This window comes from Portunus trituberculatus, chromosome 36 (assembly GCF_017591435.1).
Source record: "Portunus trituberculatus isolate SZX2019 chromosome 36, ASM1759143v1, whole genome shotgun sequence".
Classification (NCBI taxonomy): Eukaryota; Metazoa; Arthropoda; class Malacostraca; order Decapoda; family Portunidae; genus Portunus; species Portunus trituberculatus.
This window is the reverse complement of record NC_059290.1, coordinates 8,579,094-8,599,093: the sequence shown is the minus strand read 5'-3', so window position 1 is coordinate 8,599,093 and position 20,000 is coordinate 8,579,094. Positions and strand designations below refer to the sequence as shown.

The following is a 20,000-nucleotide window of genomic DNA, read 5'->3' as shown; positions in this document are numbered from 1 at the left end:
TTTCTATCTTTCTATTGTATTTGGTGTAAAGTGTAAGTGGTAGTTTTCTGTTTGAGTTACTCGTGTGTGTTCATCCTAGTGTTTGTTTGGGCTTATAAAAGAAAGGCAATAATTTAGCCTGTAAGTCCTCAAGAAGTGAGGTTTCAAGACATTTTCCATAGTTTTTCTATATTCTTTTTAAGACAACTTGTTTCTCGGATTACCATCTACAGTAAGACTTCCTCTTTCCTTTTTCTCCACATTCTCACCATTTACAGCAACACACAGCAAAGAACACAGCTCTCACCCTCCAGGCTTTTAAAGAGCCGGCAAAACTGGTGATCAAACACCAGGTCGGACGGCTGCTTCACAGCCAGCTGAGGCGACTTCACTGCCTTGGTGTATGCCTCCGTCCTTAGAATGTTGCTCAGTTTGTCGGTGAACATTTCTGCCCCAATCCTGTCCGTCACCAGCTGCCGGAGTGAGTCAGTGGAGAAGCTGGTGCCACTGCCATCGTTGAACTGAATGCACATGCCAAGGAGGAAGGCACACAGGCCCTGACACACGATCTCCAGCTCATCGTGTTCATTGGCACTGACCTGGAAGGATGGGGGCATATAGTTGGCACTCCAGTGGTACACTATAAGATGATCTTGCACACACACACACACACACACACACACACAAATGGTTCCAGAATTGGCAGAAATTACCTATGAGGAGAGATTAAAAGAAATGAATTTGCTTACCTTGGAACAAAGAAGAGAAAGAGGAGATTTGATACAGGTTTATAAACTGTTGAACGGTTTGGATGAAGTGGATAATGAGCAAATGATGTTGAGAGAGGAAAATTTAAATAGAACTACGAGATCGCATACTAAAAAGATAGTCAAGGGAATATGCTTGAAGGATGTGAAGAAATATAGTTTCCCACAAAGATGTGTGGAGGTGTGGAATAGTTTGAGTGAGGAGGTGGTGTCAGCGAGGAGTGTGCATAGTTTTAAAGGAAAGTTGGATGTGTGTAGATATGGAGACGGGGCCACACGAGTATGATATCCAGGCCCTGTAAAATTACAACTAGGTGAATACAACTAGGTGAATACACACACACAAACATGCAAAGTTGATACCACATTCAAGCAGTAGCTCAGTGGTGTGTGCAAGCAATATACAGAAGTCTAAAGAAAGAGAGATTAGAATCTGAACAAAAGAGGGACAGGTGAGTGGTGGGTGTGTTGGCACCTACGTGTGTGGTGAGGTGAGGGACGGCGGCAGGGATGGCAAGGAAGGTCTGGACGGCCATGGGACTGTGGGCCAGCCAGGTGGACAGCAGCATGAGGATCCCCAGGCGTGTGAGCACCTTGGGCCCCGCCTGCAGGATGGAGGTGCACTGCTGCATCAGGGACACTGGTTGGCTGCCCACACTGGTGGCCAGCTGCACCCGCAGCATGTTCTCCTGCACCACGCCAATGCAGGGCAGAGGGCAAAGGTTAGACATTGTACTATATATACTGAGAACCATTTCAGTTTCTACAATTTAGTGAAACACAATCAGTCTTGCTGCTCTGCATTACAACATTGTGAAGTTATTCCTTTCTGTTCTTCTCTAACACCACTGGATGTTCCCTTACAACACTAGAACAATACCATACATTCTTCTACAGCTCTACTAAACCTCACCAAATAAGAAAAAAACATTCTTCAGCTCCACTGGACCCACCTTCTGGCTAAGGTTGTCCACCAAGGAGTGACTCAAGGCCACAGCAGCAAACCAGTTGGACACGGGGTCGGAAGAGAAGAGGCCGCTGCAGAGGAGCTGGCCAGCTGTGATGGAGTTGGCTGTGGGTGGGGCAGAAAGGGTGTGGTACAGTCATGAGACAGCAGAGAAGGCAAATGTGGTGGGTTAGTCCATACTCACTTCCATGGCACCTTCCCTCAGTCACACATCACATGTCCCCTGAACTCCTGACACTCATTACTTGTAAGATTCTGAGCAAAGCAAAGAACATGTTACCAGTTCAAGAGTCTTACCACACTAAACCATTCCCAAAGTTCAATTCTCAATAAAGCAACAGACTATACAAGATTATTAGTGTTTGGTATGATGGGACACTAACAAACTAAAAAGTAACTACATAGCCATTTTCTCCCATCAAGGAAACAAGTGCACTAAATTATATGACATTTGACCAAGACTGTACATCAAAAGGGAAGGTTCTGTTAATATGTGTTTGCATCCCCTCCTCTCTCTCTCTCTCTCTCTCTCTCTCTCTCTGTGTGTGTGTGTGTGTGTGTGTGTGTGTGTGTGTGTGTGTGTGTGTGTGTGTGTGTGTGTGTGTGTGTGTGTGTGTGTGTGTGTGTGTGTGTGTGTGTGTGTGTGTGTGTGTGTGTGTGTGTGTGTGTGTGTGGTGATGGATGATTTCCTTGATGCTATTTCATTATGGTTAAAAGGTAAACAAATAAATAGACGGTGCATGGATGTGATATGAAAGTGACAAAGTAAAAGGAAATAGAGAAGATAACTTGACAAAATCCAAAATATTGTACCAGCATCGAGAATTTTTTTTTGAGAGAGAGAGAGAGAGAGAGAGAGAGAGAGAGAGAGAGAGAGAGAGAGAGAGAGAGAGAGAGAGAGAGAGAGAGAGAGAGAGAGAGAGAGAGAGAGAGAGAGAGAGATGAGATGAGATGAGAGAGATGAGAGCTAAATGCAGGAGACAGACCCATGCCACACTCTAAGAAAATCACACACAAAAAGAAAAAAAAAAAAAAATAAATAACAACAACAAACTACCTTAATGAAACTCCGATGGAGGCAAAGCTGGTCATGCAGAGAGAAAATTCAGACACAGTGAGGGAATACATGGAAGAGAAGACTAAAATGAAGGAGACATGGCAAGGAAAACAACAGATGATGAGAAAAGTACCAAATAATTATTGCAAACGTCAATTTAAGTTAAGGAAAGTATGAAAGTAACCATGACAAACTACAGCGCAAGTTCAGGAGAGTGTTGAGGTAAGCATGGCAAACTTTAATTCAGTTCCAGAAAGTGTTATGTTAAGCACACCACAACTTAAGTGATTCAGTCAAAACCAAGATGTTAAAGTAAGCCCAGCAATATTTAATTTGGTTATGGTTAGTATTAAAGTAAACACAATCTCTTATTTTAATTCAGTTCATGAGATTTTAGAATAAATGATGGGTGAAGGCTGCACCACCACAGGAATGCTGTGCATAAGTGGTGCATGCAATTACCTTATTGAAAATATTGTAAGTATTGATTATTTATGACATTTACATGGATGGCTTGGAGTATTAGATGAATGCTATTGAATACTGAGCCTGATTCTATGTTTTATTCATATAAGCAACAACTAGATGCATTTTTCTTCTTATAGAGTCAAAATGTTGGGTTGAAAACTTTTGTCCTAATCCATTTTCAGGGAACACTTTTCAGAGAAAATAAGGTTATTTTTACTAAGAATTTCAAGCTGGAAGAAACCTAAATTTCTCTTTTGGTTTAATTCTGAAAAAGAGCTAATAAAAATTTCCACAAAGCTCAGATGATGAAAAGCATTAACATTTGTTTTACTCTCAATTATATTTCTCATTTCAGTTATGGAAAAAAAAAGTGACAGGATTTCCACAAAACTCACACAGCAACTTAAAACCAAACCACCAATCCTTTGCCCTTCCTTGTGTAGCAGTGCATCAAACACTACATGAGCAGCGCAGCCACCAAGTCACCCCACAAGCCAGCACCAAACATGCAACACAGCGGGGGAAGGAGACAGGCCAACTTGCAGTGACTCAGTGGAGTCTCAACAACTCTAAGCCTTTGTGATGGGACAGGGAAAAGTGTGATGACATTACTGCAAAAAAAGGAACACTGTGGCCACCCATGAGTGGGAAGGGGGAGCCATGTCAACAGTGCGGAGAACAAGTTAACTTACGAAATGGTTTAGCTCCGGGTACAACTGTAAGGGCAACAGACTAGTTGTTAGAGGCCTGCTACATCAAAAAGTTAAAACACAACTACTTAATGGTATCACTTCTCTATATGAGCGTTGTTTGTGTGTGTGTGTGTGTGTGTGTGTGTGTGTGTAGGAGTATACATGCATGTGTAGAACCGTTACTGAGCAAAAAACATGCTTGATTTATTTTGACAAGTTCTCCAAGTAGTATCTAAATTATCCCTGACAGTCAAAACACATTCAGACACACTGTGGGAGTATATGGCTGTACTTTTCAACTCTTTCACTGTGATAAGCAACAATTCACACCATTAAAAATCCTGCATGAACTCTTTACAAACACCTACAAGAAAGGGTAATGTATCAAAAGACTAGATTCTCCAATGTATAAACAGTAGACTCTTCAATGGCAGCTGTAGAAGGAATGAAGTGTTCTGATGTGGTTTGACATTAAGGAACCCTGTGTCATGGAGCAGCCTAAGGATTAATATTGTTACTGTGGGAATGAATTAAAAAAGTACATAAAGTAGATAGGGGTAATGAATCAAGTGTGATATAAGCGAATAAATATGTCAATAGGGGTGTTTATTTTTCCGAGTCTGTGTCCATCATTGGTGTTGTCCTAACCTATTCTAAGCAATTAAGTTAATGCAGAAATACTGAAGATAAAGAGCAGTCACATGGGACAAATTCCATGCCAAATTTCAGTATCAGTGGTTTAGTTTATAATGAAACTTGCAAACATTTCCTTGGTTTTGCCTACACTGTCTCAATCTTTTCATCTTTCTACTTAATTTTTTTGCTAATTTGGGCAAAGTTTACTAAATTTCTTCATTGCTTTTCAACACAACATTTCTTCATAACACTTTCTGATTCAATCTTTTACGCCTGTTTTTGCTAATTTTTCATGAGAATTTATATATCATTTGTATTGAAAATTCAAACACAATTCTTAAAACTTCTAGACAATGTGGACAAAGTCAAATGATAAAAAATCATTTAGCTCAGTCTTTTAAAAATTTATATCTGACAATCAGGATAAAACTGCATTTACTCAATCTTTTCATTTTCCATTCAGTCAGCCACACCCTGACCGTCACTCATAGACTAGCCACCACAAACAAGCAACTGCACCACACCACCACAAGAGCTATACCACAACACAGACACAGCAGCAAAACCTCAGGAAGCTGCACTCAGGCAACACAACACCAACACTAAGGCTACCACAGCTACCAAACAGACCAGCACAGGGAAGGTATTGTCTACACATCATGATATTCCCAATGAAGTCAGTGATGGAGGAAAGCATGGATGAAGCAGTGGTAGTTTTGCGGGTTTTCCTCCACTACTCCACTTCTAAGCCTCACTCATGTGTTTCACTTTGTCAACATTCCTGGTCAGTAGAGATGAGTTTCCAAGGTTATGGTTACTCTGATGTGTTTCTCACTGAACGCTCAGATTTACAGTGGTGGAAAAGTACAACAACAAACACTTACACTTAGATGAACTGTTGTGTGTTATGCTCAACTGATTCAAAAACAATAAAAAGTACTTATGTTAATTGCAAATGTGATATTTCTAGTGTAATGATGAAGTAATTTACAATGACATCAATGACAATGGCAATGGAAAATAAGAAATAGCATCAGATTAAAAAGAGTCAACAGTCTTCAGAAGAAAGATACAAATAAAAAGACAACTTCAAAAGCTGCTAAATGTTAACCACCATGATTAAAAACACAACAAAATAAATCAGTTATTCACTAGATGCCGCAAATCACAACTATCCCACACACATTTCCTTATTAGTAGTGTCAAATAAACAGGTACTAAGACTATCATGCACTCTGACTTGGCTGTCCTCTCTTTGTGGGGACACCAGCCTGATATGAGGACAGACAGATGATGTGTTATGGTAAATACTGTGTGCTCTGATTACCACACAGACACACTGTTAGGTTAGTTCCTACAGTGACACAGGAGCATTCCTTTGACTCACACCAGCCATGCCCCAAGAATGTTACCTTCTGCAGGCACCACCACCATCATCACCGAAGAATAGTTTAGTTTACAAGTCCAGAAAATAAATGCATTTGCTCTATACATTAAATTCTGAGATGATCATCCTTTGGCATAAAGACAAGATAGATTTTTGGAAATTAATATACTCAAGTCACTGATACATTTTTGGAAATTAATATACTCGTCACTAAGTAAATAATTTGTGGTTTTCTGCTTTCCTCACAACTCAAAATAATCATAGATTTTGGTGATAAAGCGTTTACTTATCTCAATAATGGAAAGGCAGAATGTATGAAGGGATATAACAACAGTAAGCATACAGAGACAGACACAAAGACAAACATTAACACATTTGAGACTGCAAGAATGATCACAACAACAATGAATAGACAATGAGTGAGGTATGAGTGATGCATGAAGAGAGAGAGAGACATGAGACAGAAATGGGGCAGCAAGTTATCATGTGTGAGATATGAGACTAGACACACTCAGCAGCAGGTGAGGCACAGATAAGACTAAACATTCAGATAAGAGATGAGCCGCTGAGGTGATAAGTGAAAAATGGATGAAACGTCTATGAAGTGCAAGTTACCCAGACATAAATGAAATGAACTGGAAATAAGGATGAGAAATGGAAGAAAGAAACAGATACAGATGAAAGAATAAGCAACAAAACACAAGACAATTAACCAGACACATGTGACAGAAGACAAACATTCAGACACTAGTAAGGAACAGAGGAAGGGTCTCAGAACACATGGATGAAATACAGCCACATAAAAATGAATGGATCAAAACATGTGGGAGACAAAAACATCCAGACACAGAGGAGAAACATATGAGGAAACGACACACAACAGACAAGAAACAAGTGACACACTAAATGGCCACAAATGAAACACAGATGACATAAAAACACAAGGAATAGAGAAGAAATACATGAACACACAACAGGAACAAACACAACACAGAGAAACGAGCAACACACGAATAGACGAACTTGGACAAAGTACTTCAGAAAAAACGAGCGGATGAGATACTCACCGTCAGCCGTCTGTGGCAGGAGTGTCTGGATGATCTGTGCTTGGCCGGTCTGGTTGCGGTAGAGGAAGCACTGGAAGCAATACAGGACAGCACAGCGTAGGACGAACGGCTGCTTGTCATTCACCATCGACATCAGCAGCACTACAATGGCAGGTCTGGGAGAGTGAAGAGGATGGTGAGTTGTTTACTACACCATCAACACTTCATCTATCTATCTATCTTCTACACCACTCCATAAACTTTGAAATTCATACTTTATTTTGGCTACAGTTAAAATATAGTGATCTTTATCCTCTACACCAAAAATTATCTGTAAAAGAGACTGATCCTGAAAAAGAAGCCAAAAATCATAAATCATGCTACTCAAAAGATAAATTACAAAAGGCTTAAAATCTGGCTAAACAATTTATCTCCAGAGGTCTAAATACACTTATAAAACAATTCAAGTCACAAATACCAGAGAAGAGGTAATCTGTCAAAAACAGGAGAAACTCAAGCCTTAAATTTATCAGAAAGAGAAGGTTAGAGAAGTCAATAATGATGTGAATGATATTGAGAGTGTCAGACAGCAAGCAAGCAGTACCTGGGTGGGGTGGAGGGCGCCATCATGCTGGCAAAGAACTCTTGGTTGGGCATATTGCCTCGGATCATGTCGGACACAGTGTTGATGGTGTCCGTGAGGATGTCCACCGGCACACCCGAGGCCATGAGCAAGGCCGTCAGGTTCTGCAGCAAGCCACACTGGTTCATGACCCGCTGGCAGGAGGTCACCGCCTGGGCTGGGTTCTGTGGGGCCACTAGTGACCTCACAAGCTGGGAAGAAGGTGGACCATCATTAACTGTCTTACTAAATCAAGTCTCTATTTGATGGTTTGACAGTGCATATTAATTTCAAGTCATTTTCCAATACATTATTCATATAAACACAAACTAATTCCTTCCTATAAACTTCAGGACTATTTAAGACTGATAAACCTTAACCAAGGGAAGGAATCACATTACTTTGTTTCACTACACTTTGTACTGTTGCCTGGTGTGTTGGCTGGTTACTGGCTGAAGACACAAACCTGTAGCATGTAATGGATGTTGGTGACTTTCTGTGCCGACCAGCCCTCCTTGTTGTCCATGGGCAGGATGAAGAAGGAAGTGAGTCTCTGTATGTAGCTCCCTGTAGGGTGGACATCACGCATCACAACAAACACAATCAACAATCTCTCAATCTGGTTCAGTTGTCTCAATGTAAATTCTACTGATTAAAATTCCTCCATGATAATTTGACCCTAAATATTCCTCTATGATAAATCCTCCAGTGTGATCTGCCCTGACCTGACCTGACCTAACCTGACCTAATCTAACCTAACCTCATTTAACCTAATGTACCCCAACCTCATCAAAGCTAAATAATTATGCATGAAATTATCCGGGGGATATCTTGTAAATGTAACATTAATATGGGTGCTCCTGAAAAGAACAACAATGCAACTATAAGGAGAACAAACAGATGAGGCATTTTATCACAAGCCACACGAACCTACACCTAACCTACAGCAAGAAACACATGAGAGTGATGGCAAAGGTTCTCCCCATCCACACTCACCTTCCTTAAAGAACGTTTGGTTGGACGGGTTGTTGCGGAGGAGGTTGAGCATGAGGATGAGACAGTCCTCCACCACCACGCCACCGTCGGCATACCCTTCACTCTTGATGATAGCAAAGATGTGGTCGTAGCCATTCTCAAAGGCCACTATCTTCTGCAGGTTTGTGTTGTTCTTGGTAAGCTGCGTCAGGAGCAGCAGGGCCTGAAAGGGAACACTGCTGTGAGGATGCTGTGCTGAGGGATAGACTTCACACTTCCCTAACTTGATTTAGTATTAAAGATATGACCCTTATATTTAGTAATCAGAATAGAATAAGAAATAGTAAGTTCAAGTTCAAAAAGATGTAAAAAAAAAAAGGACATAGGAAAGAATCAAACCTCAAATAGATAAAGGACAGGAACAAATTAATAAGAGAAAATTAGTCAACTTCACGGAGAGATCAACGGTGGACAGAGATATCTTACTTATCTCCTATACATGGAATGGCATTTAATTGGGCTTTTTGTTTAAATTTTTTTGTCAACCTCCACTAATTTTCCCCTCATACATAAAATAACATATAGGTCTATTAACAAATTAACAAACTACTAACTTTTTTTCATGTTCTAATGTTATAAATTACAAGTTGAGCACATTATACCTAATAATACAACTCATGACAGACACTAAAGCTACATGACAAAGGCAATACATGACAGGGAGACACACACATCATTCCTGACAACTTCTCGGCTGTCTGACAGAAGATCCATCAGCTTGGACACTCCGCTGGGAACAACCAAGATTGTCTCTTGCAGATCCTTGGGCCTGGAAAGGAAACACACATTCACAGATTATCAAACAACACACTCCCTGAAAATAAATTAAATTGTTTCTTGCAGACCCATAGTATCTTGAACAATAGAGAATAGTGGTAGCAGACAACTATCTCATCCACAAAAAGTTGTAATAAATCTAAGTGCTTTTGATTCACAAGGATGACACTGCTTAAGGAAACTACACATATTAGTTTTAGAGAAAACTGAAACATTTATTCATTTATAGCCATACATATGAATAATCATATAAACGTGCAGAGCTACACTGATTTTTAAGCCTTCAAATATTGCTGAAGTCCAGAATCTCAGAAATTTTCAGGATCAGACATTTTACTATGAGCTTGTTAAAGTAGCCACAATGAAATGCCAAAACATAGGATTAGAGAAGAAAAGATACACCATGGAATTAATAAGATGATTGGAGAGCCCACCTGTTTTTGAGAAGGTTGGTGAGCAGCTTGACAGTTGGGTAACGCACTTTGAAATCAAACTCGTCTAAGAGGTTGATAAGGAGCTCAATGTTCTCCTGCCTCTTGGTGAAGATCTCAGTGAATTGTTCTCCGACCACGGAGGAATAGCTGGCCTCTGACAACTCCCCATTCTCTTCTGCGGCAGACAAAGAATAACAAGGTAAAACACAAAATGCTTGCATACCATCTTACTGTTCTGACTTAAATAAGATTAATATCAATTTTAAATTACTGTTTTAATTCAGATATCATAACACTGTCAAGATACTATTTTTGTCTGAAAACTAAATTATTGTTTTAGCTCGGATACAATTACAAAACAATTAAAGAGATGATCTAATGGGACATACATAGACACAGATCCATAGTTACACAGGTTAAAACTCTGAAACTCCCTGCCTGCTTCTGTATTTCCATCTGCTCATGACCTGAACTCATTTAAGAGGGAGGTTTCAAAACATTTATTCCATTCTTTTGGCTTCCTCTCTTGGACCTGCTCAGGAACTAGTATATCAGTGAGCTCTTTTGTTTAATCATTTTTGTTGCCCTTAGACAGATTTCCCCATCTACATAAGAGAAAAAGAAAGAAAAAAGGTGTTCAAACTATAAACATATTTTTGGTTTAGATATGATCACTGATCTAACTTGACTCACCCATCTCCTCCTGGAAGGTTTCTGGGGAGGTGATGTGGACCAGCGTCTCAATGGCATAGTTGACAATCTCATGGTCGCTGCGGTCTGCTTCCAACACCTGTGCATGTGGAGGAATGCAAAGTTTGTTGTGGGATAAAAATATATATTACACTTCTAATATACATATTGATTTTTTTTCTATACTGTAGTGAATTATTCTGGTTAATTCCTGATTTTCATTAATGAAGTTATCCTTACAATTATAAAAGAACAACAATTCCAGTGAAGATGTTGTGAATACATGGTTTTTCACAGGGGAGGGAAGAGAGAGAGAGAGAGAGAGAGAGAGAGAGAGAGAGAGAGAGAGAGAGAGAGAGCACCACCACTGACCTGTATGAGGGTGTCCATCCCATGGGCGCCCACCAGCACTCTGTACTTGCGGGACATGGATTTGAGGGCCCGGCAGCCATCACGTCGGTCCTCCAGCAGCGTGGACGACTGCACTCGGTCTATCAGTCGCTCAACCTGTCACAAATAACACTTGAAATATTCTGAAGATCTCCATTGTGGCCTGAGAGTGACTACTAACAGGACTGCATGATCTATGACGGTAAAGCTTTCTTAGATTTCTATTAAGTAATAGGAAAAATATTAGCATAAATATTCCAGAAAAACACTAGGATAACGTCATCACTTTCACCTGATGATTAGGTTAGAACTTAAATTAGCTAAGATCCATTCAGTTTGCTTATCAGTTTCACTGCTGATGCCTTCATTGTGTCGATCATGACATGAAATACGATCGGATATCTCCCTTATCAGTGTAATGTCGGAGCAGATGCCTGTACACGACTACAGCAGTTTGAAGGCAGAAGCAACACATTGTGGTGTTCCTCACAGTACTGTGTGACACGTGCAGGCACCCAGACCAGCACTAAGTGTGCCGCGGTGCAAGGTGGGCGTGTATACACTCACCGTGTCTGCCCCTGACGGCTGCTGGCCTGGCTGGGGGGCGCCCAACACAGACTGGGTGACGGACCTGAAGTAATCCATTGTACCAAGCCCTCACCTCGACCACCGCCCCACACCTACCACACCTGCCACACCTGTCCTCAACCTCCTGGGAAGCCTAAATCCCTTCTTGTGGGTGTACTGACGGCCTGCTTCCCTACACACTTTCACGGGCCCTTCACTTTGACACTTTGTTTACATCCACGTAGCAGACGAAGGCAGACGCTTCTCTCCTCGATACTCAAACAAAGGACTGTCGCAAAAGATCATCTACTGTCATCTGAATAGAGTTGGATCTTTCCTTATACACGTGGAAATGTTGGGCTGTCATTCTGCTACTTATTCTATTGGGATTATCTTAAGTTGAAATCGTGACTATGTGAATTTCGGTATATGCAACGGGAAATTTAATACGAAGTCAATCGGTCAAACAGTGAAAGCCACCGGCCGCCAGAGTGTCACCTGCTCACTATATATTAATTTTAGGCCCCCTCAAGGCGCACAACTCGGTTCTACCTAGCGAGACACCGGAGAGTGATGATAGGCTCTTCCTAGGGCATATAACACACACACACAAAAAAAAAAAAAAAAAACCGATGATAATGCTGCTGCTACTACTGCTGCTGCTGCTGGTACTAATACCACACTCCCTCATACACTTCTAAACCTAATATTTTTCCTCCTCTCACTGTACATTATATATTTCAGGTTGAAAACAACAGGAATTGTCGGAAAACACTGAGAATTGAAGGAAATGTTGAGGAATTGACACAGGGAGGGACGGGGGTTCTAGAGGCGGCCCGGGGTCTTGGTCCGCGGGTCATGGTGGGCGCCGGGCAGGAATATACATGACCATTGCCTCATTTAACACAATAATGAATTATTCATATAATTTGGTGATTGATTATGGTATTGCTTCTCTCTCTAAGTCTGGAAACACAGGCAGAGTCCAGGCAAACATTGGTGGACTGACCTGGGGAAAAGACACGGATGAGGTTCCCCTGTGGCCCATTATTTACGTACGTAATTCATTTTGAAAATCGCTAGAAGAAAAAAGGCACCTAGGCTGGAATGCACCACAGTTTTAGACGCAACAAATACTTTAACTAATAATCAAATTGTAATAACGTTAACGAGTCGATTGTTTACATAGCCGAGTCCAACGAACGGTTTATATTTAAAATTAACGGCGTCATAAACACAGCAAAACGTCGAGAAGAAAAACACAGCCATACTACATTGTATTACATTTTCTAAATACGAAAAAAAAAAATCCAGCAAAATAAAGAAAATAGATTCCTTGTTGTATAATAATTTTTGTTTTCTATTTTGGTATCGATATTTTTTTTAAATTTGAAAATACGAAGTTAAACTAAATTTCATGGAACACTATTACTAAATGTTTTTTTTTTCTTTAAGACTTATATCAAACACCAAAACAATCCTTGGTGTAATAATTTAAAAAGATTAAAATTAAAGAGTGTCGAAAGAGTTATTTCAACTTGAAACAAAAAAAACAGCTAGGCGCGATCTTATTACTGATAAAAACTTAATTTACATTCCTATCAATAACTAGAATACAAAAAGAATGCAATTTCCAATAATAAAAGAAAAAGTCGTGATGTAGAGCCGAAATAGTTTTTTTTTGTAACCTATTCTCATCACCTCATTTCCCCTCCTCTCCCTCCCACATACCTCCCCACCCCTCCATCTCCACCTTCTCAACCTATTCCAACACAGCGAGCCCTTATAACACCAGCAAACACCTTCAAAACACTCGAAAAAAAAAAAAAAAGCTTAAATCACTTGGCTACAGGGTGAAGAGGCGGGGCTGGTGAGGGTTGGCGGATCGGGGCGCCAGAGATGCCTCGAAGTGGTGGTAGTGGTGGTGTGTGTGTGTGTGTGTGTGTGTGTGTGTTGTAACTTCATCACCACGTCACCAATGCAAATAAATAAATAAACAAATAAATAGATAGATAAAATATAATGTTTACGTTAACATTCCTCACTCCACCTCCTGTTTCTCTCCTTTCACCTCCTCCTTCATCACTCCTATTGTTTATATTCTGTTAACTAAAGATAGGCTGGCGAATCGTTCATCTTAGTACAGTACTTATATCCTGTTACCTGCCCACCCATCACCAACCCATCACCAATCCATAATGAGCTTTTTACTTATATATACATTTAGTCAGGACCACCTGACGCGCACACGTCACCCGGTCTCCCTAACTAAGCAACAATAACAAAAAGTAATAATACACATCTTTCAATTCTATTCCTCTTCTACCTTTTTCTTAATTTTTTGTTTATTCTTTCCTTCCTTCTCCCTCTCTACTTCCACTTAATTAATACATCTTCCTTCTTTTTGTATATTTTTTCGTTTCATTTTCTCTATCTTTCATTCCTCTTTATTTTATCACACTCCTCTTCCTTTTTGGCTTCTTTCACTTAGCAGGAGGTGGATGAGAAAAGATAGGGTGGAGGTGAACGTTGAGGGAATGATGGAAAAAAGGGAGGGAGGAGAGGGGCATCAGAAGTCATAGAAGAAATACTAATTAACGCAAACGGAGCCATGGCAAGCACCCGGCGTTGCTCACGGAGGATAAACACCAGTGGAGGTAAAATTAGCGATAATCGATAAGGTGTGAAGATCAATGAAAACAACACAGCCATGAATTTTGTCTCGGTTGGAGGAAGTCAAGTCGTTTTTGTAATAAAGGTTGATGCAGAAACGTGATTGATTAAAGGCTAATATAAGCGGGGTTTTTTTATTTTTTTATTTACATAGGCTATTGAGGAAGAAAAGAAGGTGCTGGTTATTGTTTTACTGACCACGTGTAAAGCAGAACATGTTATTATTATGAAACTAAGGTTGATAAAGAAATGTGATTAATTCAAGCCTAATATAAACTTTTTCATTTACGTAGTGTATTGAGGAAGAAAAGAATGCGCTGGTTATTGTTTTACTAACCACGTGTTAAGAAAATGAAGTAAACACAAGTAAATGAACACTAATAAAACTATTTTCCTACAGTTCGCTGAAAAAAAAGAGAAAGTTTGTGGGTTTCGTTGTTTTGCAGACCAGGCGTGTGTTGTTTTTTCTGCATTACAATACTCTCAAGATAGACTTCACATGGTGCTTCAACTGATTCGAGAAACGAGTCTCCTTGTGATCACCGCACCACACATTGCACCACTCGCGGACAGGAACGGGATGATGGATGTGAAAGGTATTTCGAGATTCAATTTAAATATGCAGCTGAGTTAACTAAGTCTGTCAGGTAGACGAGTCGATATGATCCGATGATTTCATTAACATACTTTATTAACACACACATACAGGTTCTCCAAACTTATGTGTACTAAATACATATGCTCCACCAGTAACATGGCCTTCTATACACCGGGCAACTGGCTAGGCAGACTGTGTATCTTTGTTGACCATCATCAGTGGCAAATTGATTACCTGGAGTATATTGAAGAAAGCCTCGAGACACCACACCTCAAGTCCACACAAGCAGAAGGAGAGTAAAAGGTTTTGACAGAACACAGCTTTATTTCCACGTGTATAATCCAAGGTTACGTGACACAGCGGGAAGCAGGGCGGGCAGTGGTGAATCGGTCCGCCTTCAACACTGCTTCGAAGCTTCACTTACGCTTCATCCGTGCACTCTCTCGTGAAGTTTTAACTGATAGAGCGGAAAGTATATACAATATTTTTTTTTCCCCCTTTTCCATCTCAAATATTACATGAAAATGACGGAATTCTTCCCAAAGTTTCATTTATTCTTTACTTACACCAGTTAATGTACGTAGAGAAGGAATAAACTTGCATTTTCTTTATTTTCTTTACACAAAAAAAAAAAAAAAAAAAAGAAAATCTCTTCTAAATGGGACTGTCACATGTTGACCTGACGCAGCTTCAAACAATTTCCTTTATGTTGTCAACCGTAGCTTCAAAGTCTGGTTCGAAACGTGACCAAGTATCTCCTTAATCTTACCAGGGAAGAAATATATAAACACATCAATATACATGTAAATCCACTCCCAAACCATCACGTGACTTGATTCTGTGTGTGTGTGTGTGTGTGTGTGTGTGTGTGTGTGTAAGGACATATTTTCACTATATATACATTTTTTAACGTGTTCTGAAGACTGGCCAAGAAAAATACAGGTAGATAGATAGATAAATAGACAAATAGATAGCGATAAAAAGGTTAGATCGTTAGAAAGAGAGAGAGAGAGAGAGAGAGAGAGAGAGAGAGAGAGAGAGAGAGACTATATTACTGCACTCAAAAAATAATATATATCCACATGACATTTCTTCTCCACTCCTCACAGTCAAAACACAACAATCTGAGAAAAAAAAAAGAAATAAAGAAAATAAATCATGCAACTTTTTATTACATTTTCCTCTTTTTTTTCATAAGATGGGTGTATACACAAACCTACATACAAACATACATACATACACATGACTTTGAACACCTAGAGAGAGAGAGTGGAGCTGACATCTACATAGAAGGTACACATGGCGCACACCAATGACTACACCAACCACGCGGTATACACATGTACGTGCAGTGAGGCGGTGGTGTGTGTAGCTATGTACGTGCAGTCGCGGCCACAAGTTTTGCCACATGACGTTCTTACTCCCACTAAAACGTGTTCCTTTAAGCTCAGACACGCCTTGCTTTCTCACCACAATTTTTCCAAGACCACAGAGATGACTAGACGGGTTTTCATGACAGTTTCTCCTATAAATAACCAAGATATCTCGTCAATCCATCACTAAAACCATAAAAATACACTTCAAACGCCTTGCTCTCTCGCCACAATTTTTCCAAGACCACACAGATGACAAGCCGGGTTTTCATGACAATTTCGGCTCTATAACTTAAAAATCTTTGCCATTCCATCACTAGAATCATGAAAAAAATCCTTCTACACACCTTGCTTTCTCACCACGACAGTTTTTCAAGACCGCAGAGACGACTAGCCAGGTATTCATGACAGATTCGGCTCTGTAACGTGAAAATCTTGCCATTCTATCACTAGAACCATAAAAAATACTCTAAAAACACGAGACCAGCCGGGTTTTCAAGGCAGTTTCTATTCTATAACCCTGGTATTTGTTATAGTTCCATGACTGGAACTATAAAAAATACCCATAAAAACGCGAGTATCTTCAACAAGAGCCTTTGGAAAGCAGTGATAGCGAAAGAGCAAAGCGTTTGGAATACTGGCCTTGTCTCACGTTTTCTGCTCTCGGAACCCTTCACTTCTCAGGTTTAGCAAGGCAGGCAGCTCCTCGGACTTCCGGTTCAGATGGCACGGTTATTAGTGGAAAAGAAAACGGCAGGTGAACATTCTGGGTCGTGACTGTACGTGAGAATAATGGCTGTTATTTAGAAACTCTTTGCTCTCACCACGACTGTTTTCCAAGGCTACAGAGATGACTAGCCGAGTTCTCACGAATGTTTCTTCTGTTATTCATGTAAAAATCCTGTTCATCTGTCACTGGAACACTCCTAAAAGCACGTGTCACTTCAACTAGAGCCTCTTGAATGCAGTGGAGGTGCAGCGCTGAAGTGTTTCAGAATAAGGTCATATGACACACTTAGATACGTGGAAAGTGGACGAGAGCTGTGAGGAAAGTGATTCAATGAATGACTGAATGAGTGAATGATATTGATGATGATGATGATGGTGGTGGTGGTGGTAATGATAATAATGATAGTGATAATGATAAAAAATAATAATAATAATAATAATAATAATAATAATAATAATAATAATAATAATGATAATAATAATAATAACAATAAAAACAACAACAATAATAATAGTAGAGCAAATTTCACTTAGGGAGTATTGATTAATAATAATTATATAATAAGTAACAGTTTAGTAGTAGTAGTAGTAGTAGTAGTAGTAGTAGTAGTAGTAGTAGTAGTAGTAGTAATGGTAGTAATAATAATAATAATAATAATAATAATAATAATAATAATAATAATAATAATAATAATAATAACAGTAACAACAACAACAACAATAACAGTAACAACAATGGCAGTAACTGCAGGTGGTGATGACAATGACGAGCCACACAGCAGGAGAAGATGACGTGACGTGACGTGACGCGAGGTGAGGTGACGTGACGCAAGGTAAGACACAGCTAGACCTTCCCCTGTCACTCCTCACACGATCTCCTCCTTGCCCTTCACCGCTAATCCCTCCGGCAGGTCATTCACTTCATAGATCTCATTCTCGTGGTATAGCGGCAGGCGGGACCTCCTCTTGCCGTGCCTCCTACAGCAGCCGCATATGCCCCGCCCCACGCTGTCCCCGGAGGAGGAAGACGCCCTTGTGCTTAGCTTACTCCCGTTCTGCCCGCCTAGAGAAGCGTCGCTCTTCAGTAGATGAATGCCTGTAGTGGTGTGCAGAGGCGCGGATCCCATGCCGTCACACACCTGGGGATAATTGTGTGTAGAGTGTGTTTCTCCTTCGTCAGGTAGGTGTTGGTTGGCTAACTGTTTTCTTCTTTAAGGAAACTGGCAATCAAGTCGGCATTTTTTTTTTTTTTTTTTTTTTGGTTGTTGCCCTTGGCCGACTTCCCTCCTTGCATGAACAAAAATCAACGGCAATATTTTACTGAAGGAATACCTGAGTGTTAATTATGTTCCTCCTTCGTCAGGTGGTGGTTGGTTCATAGAGCAAGATAAATTATACTCATACATGAAGAAAGGAGTGAATTAGTAGCTATACCTGAACACACACACACACACACACACACACACACACACATTCCAAGATCCTCACCCACACCAATTTACACACTCACTACCCACACCCACCTTGCAGCCATGGTCGTGGGCGGCATCACAGTGCGTTGCGGCCCGTAACTCTTTGCTGGACCCTGAAAAGAGGTGACGCCCGCTGTGTGACGGCGTGAGGGAGCTTCTCTGCGTAACTCTGTGGGAAAGCTGTGTATTAGTACCTGGGGAGATAACAGGTGAGGACAAGAAAGGAACATACGCGAAATTGTGAGGATTTTTGAGGTCTTCTGAGTGGAATAGAGGAGAAAAAAGGGAAAAGGTAGAGACAAGATAGGAATATGGCTTGGAAACATAGACAAATTGTGGGGGATATTTGAGGTGTTCTGAGTAGAAATAGGGAAAATAGGGAATAGGGCTTTGTGGGAAGTGTTTAGGGAAGATGAGAAGCAGGAAAAGGAAGGGAAACATGGAAATAGGGAAACATGAAGAGAAGTGGGTTACAGATCAATAGTGTTCTCTGGATGGGGAGAAAAGGAAGATGGGGATTTAATGCAATAGGAATGACATATGTGGGATTAGAGACGTGATATGAAAGTGGAAGCATTAGAACTGAAGGGAATTTTGGGAAGCTGAGGAGGGGAAGAGGTGGGGAGGAGGAGGAAGGGGAGGATACAGTGTGAGATAACTAGAGGGGAGGTTGGGAAGCTGGGGAGGGGAAAAGGTGGGGAGGAGGAGGAAGTGTGGGTTGGGAGTGGGCGGAGCATCACCTGAGCAGCACTTAGCGATGAGACACACACATTATTACCTCATTCATCATTCATCGCGTCGCCATTAAGTATTCATGCTACATTTGAGCCTCCCACAAATAAGCAAATGAACGTTTAGGTAAAAACACACACAACACACACACACACACACACACACACACACACACACACACACACACACACACACACACACATTGACTTTATCATAACGCAGAGAAAATAAAATAAATAAAAGAATAAGAGGACGAGGATGAGGAGGATGAGGAGGATAAGGAGGATGAAGAGGACGAAAATAAATAAACTAAGGAAACGAAGTAAAAGAAATAATAAGATAAGAAGTAAGAAAAGTTAAAGGAGAAGGAGGAGGAGGAGGAAGAGGAGGAGGAGGAAAACTTGAAAATCCCACGCTCCTCTCTCTCTCTCTCACACACACACACACACACACACACACACACACACACACACACACACACACACACACACACACACACACACACACACACACACACACATACATACACACGTCAGGTTATCAGAAATGGATTGAAACCCTCAGATATATCAATTGAAAAAAAAAAAAAAAAAGATACTCACGAGAGAGAGAGAGAGAGAGAGAGAGAGAGAGAGAGAGAGAGAGAGAGAGAGAGAGAGAGAGAGAGAGAGAGAGAGAGTTGAGAAAACCAATAATGTTACACAAAACTGAATTATTGATACTTTTCACACCATCACAGAGAAAAATAATAAATAAATGAATAGAAATATGGATAATACAAAATAAATAAAAAAGATCAATGGAATGAAATAGACACGAGCGAATACGATATCAAGAAGAAGAACAACAACAACAACAAGAACAAAAATAATAGGAAGAAGGAAAAGGAGAAAACGAACAATAACAATA

At 40.3% G+C, this 20,000-nt stretch overlaps 2 protein-coding genes across 9 annotated transcripts in view; both read right to left on the bottom strand.

Annotated features, from left to right (window-relative positions):
- Nucleotides 1-11,777, bottom strand: part of LOC123513503 (general vesicular transport factor p115-like) — a 20,451-nt gene extending 8,674 nt beyond the window's left edge. Inside the window, exons 1-13 of one of the 3 annotated variants that reach the window (XM_045270702.1) lie at nucleotides 11,515-11,777; nucleotides 10,930-11,064; nucleotides 10,561-10,657; nucleotides 9,868-10,042; nucleotides 9,329-9,425; nucleotides 8,618-8,819; nucleotides 8,088-8,188; nucleotides 7,604-7,833; nucleotides 7,021-7,175; nucleotides 5,979-5,981; nucleotides 1,700-1,818; nucleotides 1,226-1,435; nucleotides 287-578 (exon numbers count right to left, since the gene is read on the bottom strand). In XM_045270702.1, the coding sequence (XP_045126637.1) occupies nucleotides 287-578; nucleotides 1,226-1,435; nucleotides 1,700-1,818; nucleotides 5,979-5,981; nucleotides 7,021-7,175; nucleotides 7,604-7,833; nucleotides 8,088-8,188; nucleotides 8,618-8,819; nucleotides 9,329-9,425; nucleotides 9,868-10,042; nucleotides 10,561-10,657; nucleotides 10,930-11,064; nucleotides 11,515-11,592 (1,894 nt within the window). In that variant the 5' untranslated portion in view covers nucleotides 11,593-11,777. Of the gene's footprint in view, nucleotides 1-286; nucleotides 579-1,225; nucleotides 1,436-1,699; nucleotides 1,819-3,930; nucleotides 3,955-5,978; nucleotides 5,982-7,020; nucleotides 7,176-7,603; nucleotides 7,834-8,087; nucleotides 8,189-8,617; nucleotides 8,820-9,328; nucleotides 9,426-9,867; nucleotides 10,043-10,560; nucleotides 10,658-10,929; nucleotides 11,065-11,514 lie in introns of all 3 variants that reach the window. The other 2 variants (XM_045270701.1, XM_045270703.1) reach the window with 2 other exon arrangements.
- Nucleotides 11,778-15,094: 3,317 nt separating this feature from the next.
- The window catches only part of LOC123513665 (QRFP-like peptide receptor), a 171,508-nt gene continuing 166,602 nt past the window's right edge, over nucleotides 15,095-20,000 (bottom strand). For all 6 annotated transcript variants that reach the window (XM_045270983.1, XM_045270985.1, XM_045270981.1 and 3 more), the window contains 2 exons: nucleotides 18,411-18,528; nucleotides 15,095-18,026 (listed from right to left, as the gene is read on the bottom strand). In XM_045270983.1, coding sequence (XP_045126918.1) covers nucleotides 17,754-18,026; nucleotides 18,411-18,528 — 391 coding nt within the window. In that variant the 3' untranslated portion in view covers nucleotides 15,095-17,753. The remainder of the gene's footprint in view (nucleotides 18,027-18,410; nucleotides 18,529-20,000) is intronic.